General features: G+C 46.2%; 1 protein-coding gene across 4 annotated transcripts in view; it reads left to right on the top strand.

The window, feature by feature from the left end:
* Nucleotides 1-20,859, top strand: part of LOC121288843 (paralemmin-2-like) — a 153,531-nt gene that overhangs the window by 113,092 nt on the left and 19,580 nt on the right. For all 4 annotated transcript variants that reach the window (XM_041207618.1, XM_041207620.1, XM_041207617.1 and 1 more), the window contains exons 5-7: nucleotides 15,389-15,503; nucleotides 20,192-20,216; nucleotides 20,312-20,425. In XM_041207618.1, coding sequence (XP_041063552.1) covers nucleotides 15,389-15,503; nucleotides 20,192-20,216; nucleotides 20,312-20,425 — 254 coding nt within the window. The remainder of the gene's footprint in view (nucleotides 1-15,388; nucleotides 15,504-20,191; nucleotides 20,217-20,311; nucleotides 20,426-20,859) is intronic.

Below are 20,859 nucleotides of genomic sequence, written 5' to 3'. Positions count from 1 at the left end.
TTCCCTTGCTCTGGACACGCTTGCAAGTGGAAACATTGGGCGGTGTGACGGGGCCGTGAAATTCCACCCAGTTTCTCCAAATCCACCCGATTGAACACTTTAAAGACCCTTATGGTCTTCTCTTTTCCAGGGAGAAAGTGCCCCATCTTAAGGAGGCTAGAACCGCACACAGTGGGCAGAATTATATGAGGTGCCAGATTTCCCACACCCCTCCCCTCACTCCCCCCACAGCTAAAATGCCGGGTGATGGTCGGAGCTGTTGAGGAGAAAACCAGCTGCCCTGCAGCTATTAGGGATGAGGTGGGATTTCTGTCCCTCTGGAGCAGGACGTCCATCCTCAGGGATCTGCTGGCCAATCTGCAGCCAGCAACTCACCAGAACCTTGGGACAGAGACATGCGGTGTTGGATTGGGATTCGGCGAGGTGTTTCGGAGGCCGCGCTGGGTGCCTAGCTGGCAGGGCCCAGTGAGGTGAGCAGGGGGTTGTTGGGAGTTGGGGCTTGAGATGCCATGGGGGCGGGAAGGGCAATTGAGGAGGCTGCAAATGGGCCCTGGGGGGGCCCCCAAGGAGGGACACCCTCCCTGCCCACCACCAGGCTGTATGTGAAAACCTACCAGGCTGTGCTCTCGGCGACTCCCAATCCCATGAACAAATTTTTTTAAAGTGCAAAACTTTAACTTCTTTCAAGAGTCAGTTAGATGCTATGATGGGAAGACTTTAAAGTGCTTCCAAATGGATGAGTTAAGGTAGATGAATTATTTCTCTCATCTTAATTTACCATGGAGTCAAAGAAAGGTTACAGCCTATTATGTCCATGCCGGCTCTTTGCAAGAGCAGTTCAGCTGGTCCCGCTCCCCTGTCTTTTCCCTGTAGTCCTGCATTTTTTTTCTCTTTAGATAATTATCCACCACCTTTCTCGAAAGCCACAATTGAATCTGCCTCCACCACAGTCTTAGGCAGTGAATTCCAGACTCTAACCACTCGTTCATTTGAAAAAAAGCTTTTCGTGTCAACTTTGATTCTGTTGACATTCACCTTAAATCAGTGTCCCCTGCTTCACAACCCTTCTGCCAATGGAAACAGTTCCTCCCTATTTGCTCTTTTCAAATCCCTCATAATTTCAAACACCTTTATCAAAACTCCTCTCAACCCTCCCTTCTCTAAGGAGAACAACCTCAGCTTCTCCTACCTGTCCGCGAAACTGAAGTCCCTCATCTCTGGGACCATTCTTGTAAATCCTTTTTGCGCTCCCTCTAAAGCCTTCACATCTTTCCTAAAGTATGGTGCCCAGGATTAGAAACAATTGTGGAAACTTGTGGAATCTTTCGTTGCAAATCTTGGACGTGCAGCTATCAAAGCAGGAATGGATATGTTCCACCACTGAGTAACAGTAAAAACGTTGGCACAGAACATCATTTCTACCGCTATAGGTCACTGGTGAGCTTTCTAAGTGCTGTAGAGCTGTTGGCTACAAGCTGTTATTCCTCAAGAGCTTGAAATGCAGTATCTCAGTATTTAAATCAATCATGATCCAATCATGACTTAATATTTTTGATCTAATTATATCAATACATATGTTATTGAGCAACTAAGTTCCTTTTGTTCTTTTCTGTTGGATGTACTTGCAGCCACCACTGTATAAAACCCATAAATTTGATGCAAAGTGAAAGTTCACATCTCATTACATGGTTGGGCAATATTTAAATATTTTATGGGAGTGCCAACATTTTGTCCATAATTAAAATCACATCAAGCTTGAGGTGAAATGGATGGTTTGTTCATGTAGCTTTTAAAAAGAAACAAATTAATTTGATTTTATTTGAGTCAATCTTATTTATGCAATCCAGGTGTTTTAATTATTTACCCTCATCTTTTTAAATAAACTGCCTGAGCAAAGGGGTCAGGCCAGCAGTGGCTGTCACTGTCTCACTGTAGCCCCTTCCAGCTGACAACATGATTCTCTGCATTAAAGAAAATACAAGTGATTTACAGGCATTTAGAAAGTTTATGTTATCATCAAATTTGGCAGATTAGCAATAGATTTTCAAGATTTGTGATTCTACCTCTAAGAAACCCCACTGAATGCCCACCATTCCTTTATCACTCTGTACAACCTTCTATTCCTGCAACACTATGAAGGAAATTATATCTCTTTTCTGTTATACACAGTAAAGGTATATGATATTCCTAACTTTCAAGAGACAAACTTTATTCGATGTGGACTCTTTGAAATTAGCCGTTTTTAAAAGATGGTCACCAAAGGTCAGATGACTTGGCTTGTGTATTCAAAATCCGTCTCACTGTGAGGGCAAAAGGTCACATCCCAGACAAAAAGATGTTAACTATACATATCTTGAGACCACCAAGAAACATTCCTGAATTTAATTGGTCTTTTTTGAAACAAATAAGTTGATTATCCTAACACCCTCGGATGAGTGTCTTAAAACAGTAAGCCAGGATGTGGCTATGCTGGGAAGAACTATACTGTGGCTAGAACAAAAACAAAAATACCTGGAAAACTCAACAGGTCTGACAGCATTTGCGGAGAGGGATACAGTTAACGTTTCGAGTCTGTATGACCCTTCATCAGAACTAAGACATATAGAAATGAGATGAAATATAAACTGGGAGAAGGGGATGGGACAGGAGACCTCAATAGGGGGCCAGTGATAGGTGGAGGCTAAGAAGATACTGCCAAAAATGTCATAGACAAAAGGACAAAGGGGTGTTATTATCTAAAAGATATGCTAATGGGGACATTAAGGGAAGCAAGCTAGTGGCAGATGGCCCTAGTGCGAGTGGGGTGGGGGGAAGGGTTCGAAATGGGCTAAAAGTTGGAGATGAAACAATTATACTACCCAAGACCACCACTATATTTGGAGGAGGAACTGCCATTGTGAGGGGTCACATGGTAAGGGGGTTGTGTTTGTCCTTTTGTAATCTTTAAAATGCTGACCATAGAAAGTAAGAGGCAGCAGCAACAGCAAGGGCAGTAACACCTTTGTCTTAAAAAAGAACCAGAGGCTGTAACAACACAAGGTCTCCAAGCTTGTTCCTTTTTGGATCCACTAGTACAGCAAACTGACACTCTGATAACAAAACTACAAGCAAAAGACTTTGTGACTTGCAAAATATCCATCCCTTCAAGAGAATCCTGAAATAATTTTGGCTGTTGAATTCACTTAAACTGCACTTCTGGAGTGAAGACGGCTTCTTCACCAGGTCTACGACATGTGCTTCCCAGATCAAGACAACCACATGAATTATGAACTATTCTTTTGCTTATAACCTATAGAGATGCGCTATTCTCTTCAACTGTACTTTCTTTGAGTGTGTTTGTGTGTGTGGCCGTGTCAGTGAGTACTGTAGCATTAAATTTCAGGTGAGTGCGTAAATAAATAATCCTCTTTATTTAAATTCACAAAAAGATTGCTGCTGACTGTTCAAATTGTCCACACACTCAATGGTTGAAAAAACACACACATCAAAAGCTTCCTGATTGTGGTCAGTTGGAAGGGAACAGGGATTTCAGCAGTTCTCTGCCACCCTGTCTATAACATCTCCATCAGTGCTAAGTATGTCAGTACCATGATGTGCAGCACTGGCATTATTTAATGGGCCATAGCCACAACCAAGTAATGTAGTTCTACCCGTGCTTTACCTCACTGCAATGTTTCACATCATATTACAATGGAGGTGGTGGCTGGGTAAATACACTAAGTGTGAAGCAAAGCCAAATTTTCATTTTTAAAAGTTGCACAGGCCTGAAAATTGGACAATGGGGTTTTGGAATGCAGCAGCTGTGAGTTCAAATCCCAAAGTTGTGAAATTGAATTCAATAATCCTGGTAACTTTATGACCTAGCACCAGTAAATAAGCATGATAGCTCCTGGACTGTGGGGAACACCAACCAGTTCACTAATATTTTTCTACCACACATTAGTCCCAAGCTATGGGCTTGGTTTAGACTTTGTTTAATAGTGTAAAATGAGTAATATGGCAGCTGAAAATAAAATCAGGAGAATTTTAAAACAAGCTGCCACTATCACTCTTTAATACTTTTGCCCAAAATCAAAATGGCTCCCCTTTTCAGCCTGAGCACACTTCAGGGTCTCGTTTCCCCCCTCTGCCTTTTATAGTGTTTCTGGGACAGTAACAAAGTGCCACAAACAGGGCTAGAATGCATATACGCCAGGTCTGACCTACTGCAAGGTCTGAATTTCTCAGTTGGCATGAAGGGACCAGCCTGACACGCTGACACATAAAATGACGTGCGATGATGTTGGGCATGTGTCCCGACGCCATCGCACAGTCCCGCAATATTTCGTTCGGCGGGCGCACACCGGAGTCGGCTGTGTGCCTGCTGATATATAAACAGCCTATTAAGACCATTAAGAAAGTAATTGATCTAATTGTTAACGCTGCCCATCCAACCTTAAGGCTAGCGGGCAGGCGAAAAGGCCAAGCGGCCTTCGCATTTTTTAGGAAACCTCATCCACTGTGCAGAGCAAAGATATAACCCAGTCTATAAATGTTCCTATTTATGTTTATTTCCATCATCTAAATAAATAAGAACATAAGATTATAAGAAATAGGATCAGAAGCAGGCCTTCCAGCTCCTCAAGCCTGTTCTGCAATTCAATAAGGTCATGGCTGATTTGATTGTGGTCTTAACTTCCTGCCTGGCCTCCACAGCTCCCATAACCCTTGATTCCCTTGTCATTAAAACATCTGTATAACTCAGCCTTGAATACATTCAATGACCTAGCCTCCACTGCTCTCTCAGGAAGAGAATTCCAAACACGAACTCGCCTCTGAGAAAAGAAATTCCTCCTCATTTCCATCTTAAATGGGACAGTCCTTATTGTGAAACTGTGCTCACAGTCTTAGGTCCCCCCAGGAGGGGAAACATCCTCTCAGCATCTACCCTGCTAAGCCCCCTCAGAATCTTAGGGATTGGATTTTCAGCTCGGTTTTCAGGCACGCACCTGACATGCGCGAGGGTGGAATAGCGCACAATGATGTCAGGCGAGCGTCCCAACGTCATCGGACACTCGAGTGATATTTCAGTCGGCGGGAGCCCGCCAACAATAAAGAGGGCTGTTAAGCCCATAAATGAATTAATTAAAGTGAATTTTCCCCTACCCGTCCAACCATACGATTGACAGGCGAGCGAATAAGCCAAGCAGCCTTGGATTTTTGAGGAAACCTCATCCACGGGCGGGATGAAGTTTCCGATGTTAATTGAAAATCAAGTAAGAATTTTTAAAACTCATTTTTAACGTGTCTCTGCTCATGTGACAGAGTCATGACATGAAGAGACATGTTTACCTTAATTTTAAAATCTCTATTTTTAATGTTAGAAATCTTCAGTGCCCCGAGGCAGCTCTGTGCCTTCAGGGAGCTTTCACCGAGCGCACCCACGCATATGCCACACTTCAGCGCTTGCCCTCTGTCCCCCACCCCGGCAGCACTAAGGTTATCAGCATGCGTGTCACGTTGGCTGGTCATTAATTGGCCAGCCAGCATGAAATCGCGGTCAGAGCCCAATCGCGGACGGCAGTCCATTGTGACGCCACTCCCGGACCCACCCAACGAGGCGAAAGTCCTCCCCTCTATTTTTCAACAAGATCACCTCTCATTTTTCTAAGCTCCAATGAGTATAGGCCTTACCTGCCCAAGCTTTAATCAGGACTTTACTTGAAAGAAAATGCATTTTAACACTCCGGGTCAAAATCCTGGAACCCCCACCCTAACAGCACTGTGGGTACACCTACACCACACGGACTTCAGTGATTCAAGAAGGCAGCTCACCACCACCTTCTCAAGGGCAACTAGGGATGGGCAATAAATGCTGGCTTCACCAGTGATGCCCACATCCCATGAAAGAATAAATAAATAAAGGTCAAATTGAAGTTTAGATTCCGATTCCAACCACAGTGAAAGATGTACACTTCAGCAAAAAGATTCTATTGAAATATCTGACATGGCTCTATCAATGGAAAATTTCAGTACAGGGTGAATGTTTTTGCCAGAGGCTGTGTAAGTGGCAGTTACATTTTGACCATGACAGGAAGATCTATTTTCTAACAAGCTTAGAAATGTACTCTTAAAAAATAAGTTGCTGTTTTGCTGGAAATAGCAACCAAAAGCAATCTTCACCCCATGTTTACGATATTGTTGCCCATAACAAACAAAGGAAATCTTACCCATTCATGCTTAAAAGTGGACAGCTTGTCATTGTGTACCGTAGGTTGGCTGCCATGTCAAAATATACTACTTATTAAGTTAGGTTAAACACAATCTGAATGGGCAAGAGCCCCTTATGGATCACAACTGAAATTTCCCTCCAGCTACTTGTGACCCTCACTGCAGTGATTCAAGGTCAGATGGAAAAATACTGCTGTAGGCAGAATTCTCCATTTCCTGGTTGAACTCACAATCTAGCTTCGGTACACTGTCGGACTGAGTAACCGTTCAAAAATAATTGCCTTGGGGTTATTTCCAGCCCTTGTTTCTTTGAAACAATGTTTTTTAAAAAACGAAAACAAAAAAAAAAATTGCTGGAGTATGTTCAGCGGGTCAGGCAGTATCTGTGGAGAGAAAGAGGCCCAGATTTTCACTCCCAGGTTGGGTGCGCAAAGACGGGAGGATTCCCAGTTCTGCAAACCCAACTTTTAAAAATGACTGTCCACGGTTGAGATTTATTTTCAAGGTGGTGGGGGGGGCAGTGGGGCGGGAGACGGTGGTGGGAGCTCGATTCAAAGTCAGGCCCATCTCACCTGAAATGAGTGCGAGGCAGGCTAAACAGAAGGCCTGCCTCTGTTCTCCGGCACTTCGTTTGTTATTGAAAAGAAATATCAAAACAAAAAACAGCTCTCCAGCCCTCACCCCCTCCCCGCACACTTCCCATTCCCCAGCCATGCCAACCTATACCATCTCATGCTCCCCATCAACCCTCCATGGCCTCTCATACCCCCTATGCTAGCCCCTGCATCTTTACCCAGTCCCCATGGCCCCTCATAGCCCTATGCCCCAACATCCCTATGGCTTTTTCTAGCCCCAATGCCAACCTTAGTGCCAACTCATGCACCCCACACGCCACCCTTTTCCCTTACCCCCTCCATGCCAGCTAATCTAGCATCCTTTGACAGTTCCTTGACAGCTTTGGCAGTCCCAATGATTTTAAGCACCTTTTATGGACAATCGTGTACACTTTTGACAATCCCAAAGGGTGCCTTATCTCTCCCAAAGGTGTCCTGGGACCATATATAAAGGGGTGCCTTACCTCTCCAAAGGGGTACCCTGGCTATCCAAATTAATCCACCAAGTTCGGATCAGCTCTTGCCTGGTCTAATCTACACACACCGGGTTTCACACTCCTGGCCTACCAGGCTCCCACTTCAGTGGAGGCAGCTGATGATTTGGGCCAGCTGCCTCGGTAAACTGTGCCTATGTGAACCTCAGCCCGACTCCAGTCCCATTGGACTTCTCTGTCATAGCAAAAATCTGGGCCATAGCTAATGCTTCCAGTCGATGGGCTTGCTGCACAAGTGAACGGACAAATGGGGATGATAGGTTTGTCATTAATTCTTTGTAGCTTTAATTGATAAAAAGAGATAGGGCTGAAAAATTCCTTCTTTAAAATTAACAGAATGAGGAAAAGAATACAGTTTAGAATGGTACATACTGCCCTGAACTCAACTAGGCACCCCTGCAAAAGGCTCTCTATTTCTCTCTCTCTCTGTTGCTGGAGGCAAATCAGCAAAGCCATAAATCTCAAAGGGAGTAGGACAGCTTCTTTAGCCATCCTGCAACTAGTGTCTCCAAACAAACTGCCAAACTGCCAAAGTCAGCTCTACCAGAATCACCCAACCTAATGGCCGCAACATTTTGCCACACTACTCCTCACGGACAAGCCAAAGACTGATGTGTATATCTATTTTAACTTTTATTTGCACTAAACTTGTCATTTCTGTGTATATGTGTGTTGCGTTTTTATTATTTTTTCTTGGGTTTTTAGTAACTAATAAACTTACTCTTTCTGAGTTTATCAGTTACTAGTTATTTTAGTAACTAGTAAACTTAACCAGAAAGCCTGGTTAATTTGGCTCCTTCTAAAACATAGGCCAGGATTTCCTGGTTGGGCGGAACTCCCGACGTCACCCCGCCTCATTTCAATTTTCAGGTAGGCTGGGGCTCAGCAGAATCAGCTGTGCACCCGCTGACCTGTCAATGGCCAATTGAGGCCATTGACAAAGCAGTTAAAGTAATTAATGGACTTGCCCGTCCAACCTTAAGGTTGGCAGGCAGGCTGGGTTCCCTGGAGGGCTGAAGGAAAAGCATGAAACCTCATCCACGGGCAGGATGAGGTTTCATGTAGGTTTTAAAATTTTCAATAAGAATGTCAGTGAAAGTGATGGACATGTCCCAACTCATGTGCCAGCGTCACATGAGGGGACATGTCAGGGAAATTTATTTCTTCTGTTTTAAAAATGTTTCCAGACAGGAGCCAATATCCCTGAGGCAGCACTTAGCCTGAGGGAGATGAGTGAGCTTTTTTGCGTGCATGCGTGAAAGAGCGCACTCTCGGCTCAGGGAATCCTCGCCCACCCACACAGGGAGCGCATAGCGCTTGCTTGCGGACGTCACGCTGGGTGGGCCTTAATTGGCCCACCCATGTAAAATGGCAGCACGCCCCCAATCGGGGGCGCCAATCAGAGACACACCTCCACGCACCCGCTCCTAAACTACCCCCCCCCCTTCAAAATGGGTGGGGTGGAGTGGGGGGAGCGGGTGGTATTCTGCCCATAAATACATTTGGACTGGGAAAAGGTATCCAGGGGCAGGGAAGGGATCCTTTTAAATTAACTTTGTTGCAACCAACCAAGGGGATTGAATAAAGAAGGGGAGCCAGCTCATTCCTCCTCATCCGGGAACATAACAAATTTGAGGCCCTACTTGGGGCGTTAACCAGGGACCGGTCATGACAACAGCTGAAACCAGCTTTAGGATGTCTATTTGCTTTACATTTTTCCTCAACAAACCAGCTCTTACTAATGCCAAAAGAACTTAAAAGTAATCTACTACAAACATCCCACTGGAGGCCGGCATGAACCCGATTTGTATCCTGCTGATCGGATGCAAAGTAAGGCCTGGCCAGAATTGACCCCCCACACCAGATTTACCGTTACACTGGCGGGAAAACACACTAGCGCAGAACACATCTGGACAAGTGTGATGTGCAGAAGTCAGGATTTACACCGTTAGGGCCTTGCTCAGATCGCGGACATCTGAGGAGCAGTAGATGCTGGAGCTACCGGACCCTGGAGGAACATGTGCATCGCAATCTGGATGGGACCCTCATGGGCATATGTCCACCGCAAAGCAGCTCTCAGAAGGTGAGAGGGCTCCTTTGACCTTTTGGGTTTGCTTCGGAACATCACGGTTTTGGTCATAGGCTGCCACAGATGATCAATGAATGGAGGAAAGGAAGGTGCAGCTGTGAGTGGTAGAGGAAGGTGTACCAGTAGAGTGAGGTTGGGAGGGTGCGGAGCAAAGGTGTCTGCCGGTGTGAGATTGGGAGGATGAAACAAATGTATAGGGAGGGTGAGGTTGGTGGGTGGGGGGGTGGGGAGAATGGGGGGAAGAGGTTGTAATGAGGAGAATGCGCCAAGTGGGCAGGTAGGTGTAAGGGAGGAAGTTTGGAGGGGGAAGGAGTTCAGAGTAAGAAGGAGTTCAGAGGGCAGGAAGGAGACCGGGGGAGGAAGTTTCTGGTGGGAGGAGGGAGTTCAGGAGGGGAAGGTATCCAGGGGGAGAAAGGAGTCCAGGGAAGGAAGGTGTCCGGGGGGGAGGAAGGAGATTGGAGCGGGGAAAGAGTCCAGGGGAGGGTGTCCATGGGGAGGAGTGAATTCAGAGTGGGGAAGGTGTTTGAGAGGAGCAAGTTGCCCAGGAGGGAATTCAGAGGGGGGAAGATGCCTGGGGTGGGTGGGGGAGGTGGTAAGGGTGGAGGAGGGAGTAAGGGTGGAGGAGGGAGTAAGGGGTGAGGGATGTCCAGGAGAACGTGCAAGGGAGGGGTCTGTGGAGACAATGACTGCCTCTTAGGGAGCAAACTGAGGAAGCTGGTGTGGTAGGAGGGAATGCTGAGAATGAGAGAGGCCAGAGGGAACCAGAAGGGTGGGAGAGTGAGGGTGCGTCGGTAGCGGTAGAAGAGATGGCGAGGTTGACAGACCACGGACTCTGGGCGTGGGAAGGAGGAGGTCAGGGCAGCCGATGTGGATGGGGGTAGGATTCTCAGGGTGGTAGGGAACGTGCACGTACACCTGGACAACCTGGAAAGAAAAGGGTTCAGGTTGGTCAATGACCATGGAGAGGTGGAAGGTGATGCTGAGGTTGTGAGGAGGTCAACATGATGGGGGAAAGGACGTAGATGACAGGAAAGAACAGGAGAGCTAATAAAAAACTTGACTACAACCATTGTTGTCGGAATCGAAAGTGAGTGGAGCCTCGTGTTGGATGGGCACAGGTGCTGTATGGGAGTGTGATCATTGGGTGGGCGGAGATGCAGGTCAGCTCAGATGGACAACTGAAAGAGAACCCCAGCAGGCAGCATTGAAAATGCTCAGGGCAGTAAGGTGAGTGTGATAGATGACGGCTCTGCGTGAGTGGGAGAGTGCTTACACAAGGCTTCGAAAGGCCCTGCCACACACACACACACACTTCTCCCTCCAGGATCAATTGTGGCCCAGCTGCATGCAGCTGAACTGCTAGTGGGTGAGGGGGATGCAGCAGGAGGACTCGCAGAGCCTGTCAATGAAGCTGAAAGACAAAATTACACATTATTCAGTGAAAGTGAATATATTTTCAGATTATAAAGTGACAAAATATGTTCACCTGTGTAACCACATGTAATCAGTATTTCTTAACTTTTCTAGGCCGACCAATTCTTCTAGGTGCTGCCCTGACATCCTCAGCAGGGGTGGAGACAGCCTGTGCAATGGTTGGCCCTGTTGCCTCTAATGAATTTGCCATGTGTCCTCTGGAGAGCTGAGGCCTTGAGGGCCATGGCTTGCTTTAGCTGTCCTCCTGTGGGCCAGCTGCTACCTCTGTGGTGACAGAGGATGAGGTTGAGGGGGTCACAGGCAAAAGGGACTCAGAAGGAGCGAACAGCCTCTGAGATTCTTGAGTGGATGACCCAAGGGAGTCCAGCTCCTGCTCCTCCTCCCTTTGGGTGCCCGAGGGCCCCAGCCTGACTACTTAAGAGGAAGGAGTACTTGGAGGCACATCAAGGTTCCCCGTTTCCCTCTTGCATTTTCACTGCAGGAACTCATCCATAGCTACAGCGATGGAATGCAGGTCTGCACTCATCTCTGTGTTCTGCTGGACCAGGGTCTCCATGGCATCCGCTATCCTTCCCATGGTGACTTCCATGCAAGCACATGTGGGCACCATTTCATCAGAGAGCAGGCGCACTCAATTTTCCGACTTGTGTGCCACTCTGTTGGGGACCTCCAACAGCTCTGTGTAATGTTCCCATGCCATCTTCGGATTTTCCAAGAGGAGTTGGAAGGCTGAATCAAGAGGCTCGTCATATGACTCTGATCTCACAGATGCCTCTGAGTGCCGGGGGGCTCGGCTAAACCTGCCTCCTCCTGCTGTGTCCATGCAGTGACCACTAGGTTGTGAACCTGAGCCTGCTCTAGATCTAGGTCCCACTGAGGTGTGTGTCTCTGCCCTGTTGGAGGGTATCGGTAAGTGCTGGTGGGTCTTCCAGGCTGCTTATTTCCAGCCGTTCAATGGAGGAGGTGTCCTCTTGGCTGGAGGTGAGGGATTGGTTGGCTGGGTGTCGGTCACTTGGCAGATTGCCCTGTGAACTGTAATAGAGATAATTGGTGCATGGCAGCAGAGTCAAAAGCAGGAGAAAGGGCACTCACATTTGTGTTGAGAGAGGGATGATATGGTGCATGATCCTCATGTGGGTGTTTGCCACTGACTTCACCATCGCTGCAGTCATGGTTCATGTCCTCACCAGTCAGCGCAATAGCACACTCCTCAAAGTGAGTGAGGGGCCTAAAGTGGGCAACTCCACTCTCGTTCTGGGACCTTTCCCTGCTGATGTGAGCCAGCTTCTCCTGCATTCGAATAGATGGAGACAGTGTGAGCAGAAGCATGGTACTGCGTAGAATATTTGTGTGGTGAGCGGAGCAGGATGAGGATACAAGCCCCAGATGATATGAGCCAGATGGAGATATGAGGGTATGTCTGTGTGTTAGTGGTGTTGTCCCTTGAGGTGTGAGATCCCTGTGGATGTGTGATGGGTTTGTGGGAGTGTGAGTTTGGAGTGATGAGGTGGTTGACTTACCCTGGCGAACGAATGAGAGCATTCATACTCTTCCTGCACTGGATGGCTGACCTCCTGTGTGCTCCGCTGGCGGTGATCACCACTGCCAAAGCATCCCAGGCTGGATTGTTGACTCTAGTGGACCTCCTGCATCCAGAGCTGGGGTAGAGGATATTGCGACGACCTTCCACTGGATCCAGCAGACGCCCCAGAGAGGCGCCACTAAAGTTGGGGGCTGCTGTCTCCCTGGTTTTCGGGGGCATCTGTCACCTGGAGCAGTCCTGGTCTGTAGACCTGAAATAGGCGTGCAGTCTGCTGCAATTTAAATATGGCGCCCAGAGCAAGTAAGCACTGAGGTCACGGCAGGGCAGCCAAATCCGAGCCTACCCACCAGCAATCCAGCGTGTTTTCCGTGAATGCATTATTAATAAAGCGGGAAGCGCCGGGAATGGGACAATACGGGGCGAAAACCCGCCATTGCAGCTGACAGGTAAAACGACTTTTTTCCCTGTCCACTGTTGCACTTTGTGCAAATCTGGGACGATTCCACCCTCAGTGTCCAGCTCCAGCGACAACCTCCATTTGAGACTGCCTGTAGTTCCAGCAGTGGCCACTGCTCCTGCCTGGCGCTGTTGGGACCATAGAGCTGCCAACCATCTGATTGGCCAGCAGCTCTCTGAGGCGGGACATCCCTTCCCTCAGGGGCAGGAATTCCACCTGCAGCCTATTAATGGCCAGTTGACTGTTAAATGACAGTGGGGCAGTCGTTCTTCCCTTGGGCAGTCTCCCCACCGAATTTTTTAGTCTGGCAGGCGAAGATTATGGCACCTGGTAAAATCCAGCCCTATTAGGTTTCTGAAGATATCTTTTGTGTGGAAAAACAACTGGGCACATACAGTAAAGCTGCAATTAGGATGAAGTTGTGATTGTAATGTTCAATTGCTAAAACTGGAATTTTACTGAATTATTCTGGGGATTGTGGGAGAACTAAGCTGAAGTTTATTTTCTTCAGAGTTTTGTCTCTTGTTAGCTGCCTCCCTCAGAAGACTAAATAAGTGAAGTAAAAATCATAATGGTCTAAGGAAAGAACTGACTGGGCAGGCAAATTGCCATTTCTTTAATATTAGTTCTTATATTCTAACATATTTGTTTTAAGGTGCCTTTAGAAAAAAATAGATGGTGAGGAATTTGTAAATAAAATTATATAAATCTTGGGCGGAACCGTCCATGCCCACTGGCGCCGTCCATGCCCGCTGGCGCCGGGTGTGCTTGGCGGCGTGAGTGGACAATATGGCGAGAAGGCCAAAAATCGGTATCACGACAACATGAAGCCGGTTTGCTTTCGTCCGTTCAGCCCATTGATGGCAGGCCGTGTTTCCCGCCATTGGACATTGGGAACCTCATTGTAGTACATCAGCGTATCATTATAGTGCTAGCCCGCCAGGATCAGCCCCCACGCTGGATGGTCCTCCCACATCGGTGTAATTGCACGCCAATGTGTTTCACAACTACACATAAGTAATGTGCACCTGCGAGCTGAACTTTGCTCAGGACTTCAAGGTTTGTTTGCCTATCTTGCTTCAGGCAGCACTCACTGTCATCCGTGCCAGGCTTCACAGACAGCACCACATCACTTTTAGGGGGGCTCATGGGCAGGTCTCTACCTACCAAACCAGCCATTAGGCTTTGTGCAACTGCAGGGCTAGCACTTGCTTGGGAAGTGGGAAGAAGTCGCCTCAGGCAAGGGAAGAGGCTGCAAGGTGAGGTCTGTGCCGAGGAAGGGGGGTATCCCAGGGTTTGTGTGGGGTCAGATGTTGATCTGCGCAAGTGGCCTCAAGATGGTGATTCCTGAGGAGACAGTCTTCAGAGGAGTTGAGGCCAGATGGACATATATGTGAGAGTGGGTGGTAATGTCCCTTGAGCTGGCAGTGAGTGAGATGCCAGTGAACGTGTGATGGGCTTGAGTGTGTGAGTTGGAGTGCTGAGATGGTTGCCATACCCTGGCTGCACAAATGAGATCATTCATCCTCTATCTGCATTGGATGGCCAACCTCTTTTGTGCAGCATTGGTACTGATCACCACTGCCACCACCTACCAAGCTGGAGTGGCAATGTTGTTGCCCCTCCTGCAACCAGAGCGGAGGTAGAGGCCATCACGGCAGGCCTCCACAGAGTCCAAAAGACACTTGAGGGACACGTCCCTAAACTTGGGGGCTGCAGTCTTCTAGCCTTTGGGGGCCATGTCGTATTTGCAGCAGTCCTGGGCTGGAAGCACTGAGAGGTGTGCGCACGGGTCTACCTCAAATATGGCGCCCGGCATGATGACATGTTGAGGTGACAGCATGGCAGGTAAATCAGAGCCTGCCCGCCATGGAAATGGCGTGTTTCCCGAGAATGCGTAATTAATATGGTGGGTTTGGGACGATACAGCATAAGAAGCTGCCATTGCAGTCAATGGGTAAAATGTCATTTTAACCGCCCGCTACCACACTTAGTGCAAATCTGGGACAATTCCGCCCCTTATCAAATGCAGCCTACACAAGCAAGAAACTTCCTCATGAATAGTTAGTAAGGTTTTTATGCTAAGGTAGACAGTATGGCACTCCATACACTATCAAATACATCACACCAAATGTGAGCTGACACTACCCAATATAACAATTAACATGATGTAGACGACTGGCTGTATATACATACTATCCAGCAGACATACTACTAAAATGCTCTAATTCATATATTTACTGCCCAATATACTATATCATATTTCCATTATATACAATGCTTAATATAGGCTTCTGAGAATGTTGACCAAATAATGTACTAGCCAGTTGACAAACTGCTGTCATTTATAGTTTTTTTTTGCTACGGGAGATGAGTTCATATCGGATTTCTACCCAGTACAAACCTATTGGTGCTTTCTGGATATATGTTTGGTGAGAGAGGCTGTATTTAGCTTCATACCGGGATAGACAAGTTATCACTAAAGTTTTATTTCTTTCTTAAAGCTGAATATAAGAACTACATTCTAAAGCTAAATGTTACTTATAGGCTTGAAGAGGAAATCAAAGCTCTTGAAAACCAAGAAGCCCAAATTTCACTTAATGAACAAATGTTACTGAAGAAACTGAAAGCAGCAGAAAGATCTACAGCGGATATAATAAAGGTACAATATTCAAAATTATTTGGCAAGTGAATAGAGCAAATGTGTTGCTTTGGAGCATAATCCATCTTAGCTTTCATTTTTAACATTTTTTCCTGTACATTGCTATGTAAGCAAAAGAGGACATCATTTTGTGAACAGTAAGGCTCAACAAACATTAATAAGATGAAGGGCATGTAAAAAGCAAAACTGGAGTCAATGGGAATCAGGGGGAAAATCCTCTGCTGGTTGCAGTCATACCTAGCACAGAGGAAGATAGTTGTGGTTGTTAGACGTCAGTCATCTCAGTTCCAGGACATCACCTCAGGAGTTCTTCAGGGTAGTGTCCTAGGCCCAACTATCTTCAACTACTTCATCAATGACATTACTTCCATTATATGGTCAAAAGTGGGGATGTTTACAGACAACTGCACAATGTTCAGCACCAGTCACGGCTCCTCAGATACTGAAGCAGTCCCTCTCCAAATGCAGCAAGACCTGGACAATATCCAGGCTTGGGCTAACAAGTGGCAAGTAACATTCATGCCACACAAGGGCCAGGCAATGACCATTTCCAACAAGGGAGAATTGACTCTTGACATTCAATGGCAGTACCATCGCTGAATCGCCCACTGTCAACATCCTGGAGGGTTACCATTGAACATAAACTCTGCCCTGGCCTGAATGAGTGAAGCTCCAACAACACTCAAGAAGCTTGACATCGTGGGTCCTGACAATATTCATTGTCCTGACAATAGACTTGTGCTCCAGAACTTGCTCCATCCCTAGCCAAGCTGTTCCAGTACAGCAACAACACTGGCCTCTACCCGGCTATGTGGAAAATTGCCCAGGTGTGTCCTATACACAAAAAAAGTAGGACAAATTCAATCTGGCCAATTACCGCCTAATCAGTCTACTCTCCATCATCAGTAAAGTAATGGAAGGGGTCATCAACAGTGCTATCAAACAGCTCTTGCTTAGCAATAACCTGCTCTGACACCCAGTTGTGTTCTGCCAGGGCCACTCAGTTCCTGACCTCATTACAGCCTAGGTTCAAACCTGGACAAAAGAACTGAACTCCCGAGGTGAGGCGAGAGTGATTCCCTTAACATCAAGACCATATTTGACTGAGTATGGCAAAAATAGAGTCAATGGAAATCAGGGGGAAAACTCTCCACTAGTTAGAGTCATACCCTGTACAAGGAAGATGGTTGTGGTTATTGGAGGCCAGTCATCTCAGCTCCAGGACATTACTGCAGGAGTTCCTCAGCATCTTCAACTGCTTCATCAATGACCTTCCTTCCATCATAAGGTCAGAAGTGGGAATGTTCGTCGATGTTCAGCATAATGTTCAGCACCATTCGCGACTTCTCAGGTACTAAAGAAGTCCATGTCCAAATGCAGCAAGATCTGGACAATATCCAGGCTTGGGCTGACAAGTGGCAAGTAACATTCACACCACACAAGTGTCAGGCAATGACCATCTCCACCAAGGGAGAATCTAACCATCAGCCCTTGACATTCAATGGCATTGCCTTCACTGAATCTGACACTATCAACATCCTGAGGGTTATCATTGACCAGAAACTGAACTAGACTAGCCATAGAAATACTGTGGCTACAAGAGCAGGTCAGAAGCTAGGAATCCTGCGATGAGTATCTCACCTCCTGACACCCCAAAGCCTGTCCACCATCTACAAGGCACAAGTCAGGAGAGCAATGGAATACTCCCCACTTGCCTGGATGAATGCAGCTCCCACAACACTCAAGAAGTTTGACACCATTCAGGACTAAGCAGCCTGTTTGATTGGCACCACATCCACAAACATTCACTCCCTCCACCACCAACACACAGTAGCAGCAGTGCGTACCATCTACAAGATGCACTGCAGGAATTCACCAAGGCTCCTTAGACAGCACCTTCCAAATCCATGACCATTACCACCTAGAAGGACAAGGGCAGCAGATAGATGGGAACACCACCACCTGGAGGTTCCCCTCCAAGTCACTCACCATCCTGACTTGGAAATATATCGCCGTTCCTTCACTGTCGTTGGGTCAAAATCCTGGAGCCCCCTCCTAACAGCACTGTGGGTGTACCTACAGCACATGGACTGCAGTGGTTCAAGAAGGCAGCTCACCACCACCAAGGGCAACTAGGTATGGGCAATAAATGCTGACCCAGCCAGTGAAGCCCACATCCTGTGAATGAATAAAAACAATCATCCAGGACAAAGAAGCACACTTGATTGGCACCTATTGCACAAACATTCACTCCCTCCACCACTGATGCACAGGAGCAGCAATATGTACCATCTACAAGATGTACTGCAGGAACTCATCAAGCCACCTTAGACAGCACCTTCCAAACCCAAGACCACTACCATCTAGAAGGACAAGGGCAGCAGATACATGGGAACACCACCACCTGCAAGTTCCCCTCACCACCGCCTACTTAAGGGTAATTAAGAATGGGCAATAAATGCTGGCCTTACCAGCGATGCCCATGTCCGATGAATGAATAAAAAAAATGTTAATCTGATTTTGGTGCTGTTGGCTTGGGTAATGTTAGGACACCAAATTTCTTTGTTAAATATTACTACAAAGTTATGCAGATCAATGCAAGCTGTAGAATAGAGGAGAACAGGGCCTCAGTCTAACAACCCATCTAAAAGCAGTGACAATGTAAGCACCACCCCCACACCACCCCCCCACCCAACCCCCACCCCCCACACCAAACCCCGTCATTCTCCCATATCAGTGCTGTTCTGTATCAGTCTAGATAATGTGTCCAAACTTGGAGAGGAGTTTGGATCCACAACCTTCTTACTTGGAAATGATAGTAATAACAGCTGAGCCAGTTTGTAATACATCAAAGAGAAATTCCAGCTGTTCTGGTGTGAGCCTGGGAGGAAGAAGGGCTGAGGGCTGCTATATAACTTCAGATAATCCATTGACGCAATTCATGCTCAAGCATCAGATTTACAAGTCCTGACTTGCCTTTGAAAACACTGGCTTACCACTTCTCTGCTCATTAACAGGCCAGTGTAAATATCAAAGTTATATTGTAAATATAAAGTTGTTGAAGTAAGGGTTTAAAACAACTTCTGAAACAATGTTCAAATGCTTTTCCTAAGTCACACCAGCACTCCAAGTTATTCTTTTCATATGAAGCATTTCTAGATGCTTCTGATATACAAGATAAGGCACTATATAAATGCAAGTATTCCTCTTTCAACAGATGCCCCATCAATTGTAAAGCTTGGGCTTTTTTCTAAACTATAATTGAAAAGGCTAGTAATTAACGTACTCTGAAGCAGAGTTGGCTTTGGTGATGCACTTTCACACTCTAAATATGCCCCAATATAATCATACCACCTGAAAACTGAAATATTATGGGCAGAATTTTCTGCTTGTCAGGTGGACGCACGGCCGACCCGGACAAACGTAAAATGACACGCGATGACATCATCATGCACTCAGCGATATTTCAGTCAGCGGGCACACATGTTCAGGCCTACTAAGGCCATTAAAAATCTAATTGAATTAAATTTTATGCTGCCCATCTAACCTTATGGTTGGCGGGCAGGCAAAAAGGCCAAGCGGCTTTTGGATTTTTTGCAAAACCTCATCCAAGGCGGGATGAGGTTTCGATTTCGATCTGTCATTTAATGAAAAATTTTCAAACTATATTCTAACTTGTCCCTACCTATGTGACATGAGGGAACAGGTTTTTAACATTTTTAAATTCTTTCTTTTTTATTTTTCAAAATCATCTCCCTGAAGCAACTCTGTGCCCTCATCCCCCAACCCACTCTCCCACCAACCGCCCCCCACCCCCCCCACCCCCACCTCCACACAGGCAGCGCTGAGCGCTGCAGTGCACGTTTCACACTGGACGGGCCTTAACTGGCCAGCCAGCGTGAAATCACAGTCGCGGCCCGATCGCAGGCAGCAGGCGGCTTTCCAACCGCTCCCATTCATCCCCCCGCGGCCCGACAAGGGCAACATCCTGGCCACGTGTTTAATCACATCTTGGGGCCCGAGTGTGTTAAGCTTATTCAATAAATATTTGGGTTGCAGAGTAGTAATTTAAATATATCAGGGAGATATACGTTTTTGTATCATTCAGAAGATAAGTTGCTGAAACATTTCTGGGTCCCAGTAATATATAATACCATCTATGAATTGAGGCAATTGCAGATGTTACTTTACCAATCCAGTCAACATATCTTTAATTTATTTATTTTTATTCGTTCACGGAATGTGGGTCATCGTTGGCTAGGCCCAGCATTTATTGCCCATCCCTAATTGCCCTTGTTCAGAGGACATTTAAGAGTCAACCACATTGCTGTGGGGTCTGGAGTCACACATAGGCCAGACCAGGTAAGGACGGCAGATTTCCTTCCCTAAAGGACATGAGGGAACCAGATGGGGTTTTTATGACAATCGGCAATGGTTTCATGGTCATCATTAGACTTTTAATTCCAGATTTTTACTGGATTCAAATTTCACCACCTGCCACAGTGGGATTCAAACCCAAGTCCCCAGAGAATTACCCTGGATCTCTGGAATACTAATGCAATGATAATACCACTGTGCCACTGTGCAGAGTATAGGATATTATATAGGTGATATAGAATCACTATTTTGCTGGTAGCACATTCGGTTTTGAGAAACCACAAAAATTAATCTTAACTGTATCTTCACAGGCAGCACAGGCTGAAAATGATGAAGGTAAGAAAGAGAACTTCAACATTTCTTTTATCATTTTTTGCAACAATAACCTATTAGAGTATTATATTATTAATTTCCTCTGATATTGTTCATAGACCAGTTTGTACACTCAGAAATTCCAGACCCTTCAAAATCATATAAATCTCAAGACCAGCAGAGAACAGCAAGTCCAAATGCAGAAACACAAGACATTGGGCAGCCTAAAGAAGGTACCATTTAGATGATTCATTCAGTTTCTTCCTAAAGGTATTATCTTTTTTGTAATTAAACCATATCTGTAGGAGGAGCTTTTTTTTGTATTGTAAGTTCCATTAACAAATCATAGAATCATGCAACTGTATAGCACAGAAGGAGGCCATTGAGACACTTGTGTCAGCTCTCTGAAAGAGTTATCTAATTAGTCCCTCTCCCCTGCTCTTTCCTTCATAACACTGCAAATGTTTTTTTTTCAAATATATATCCAATTCCTTTCTGAAAGTTACTGTTGAATCTTCCACCGTTCTTTCAGACAGTGCTTTCTACAACTCACTGGGCTAAAAAAAACTTCATCTCCTCTCTTTTTTTTTGCCTGCTATTTCACTGTAGAAATACAGGACATCAAAATAAGTAATTAATGTTTCATTGTATATTTGGGGTCCAGATG

This window comes from Carcharodon carcharias, chromosome 16, assembly GCF_017639515.1.
Source record: "Carcharodon carcharias isolate sCarCar2 chromosome 16, sCarCar2.pri, whole genome shotgun sequence".
NCBI lineage: Eukaryota > Metazoa > Chordata > Chondrichthyes > Lamniformes > Lamnidae > Carcharodon > Carcharodon carcharias.
Note: the sequence above shows the minus strand (reverse complement) of the source record. Positions and strands in the feature narration are given on the sequence as shown.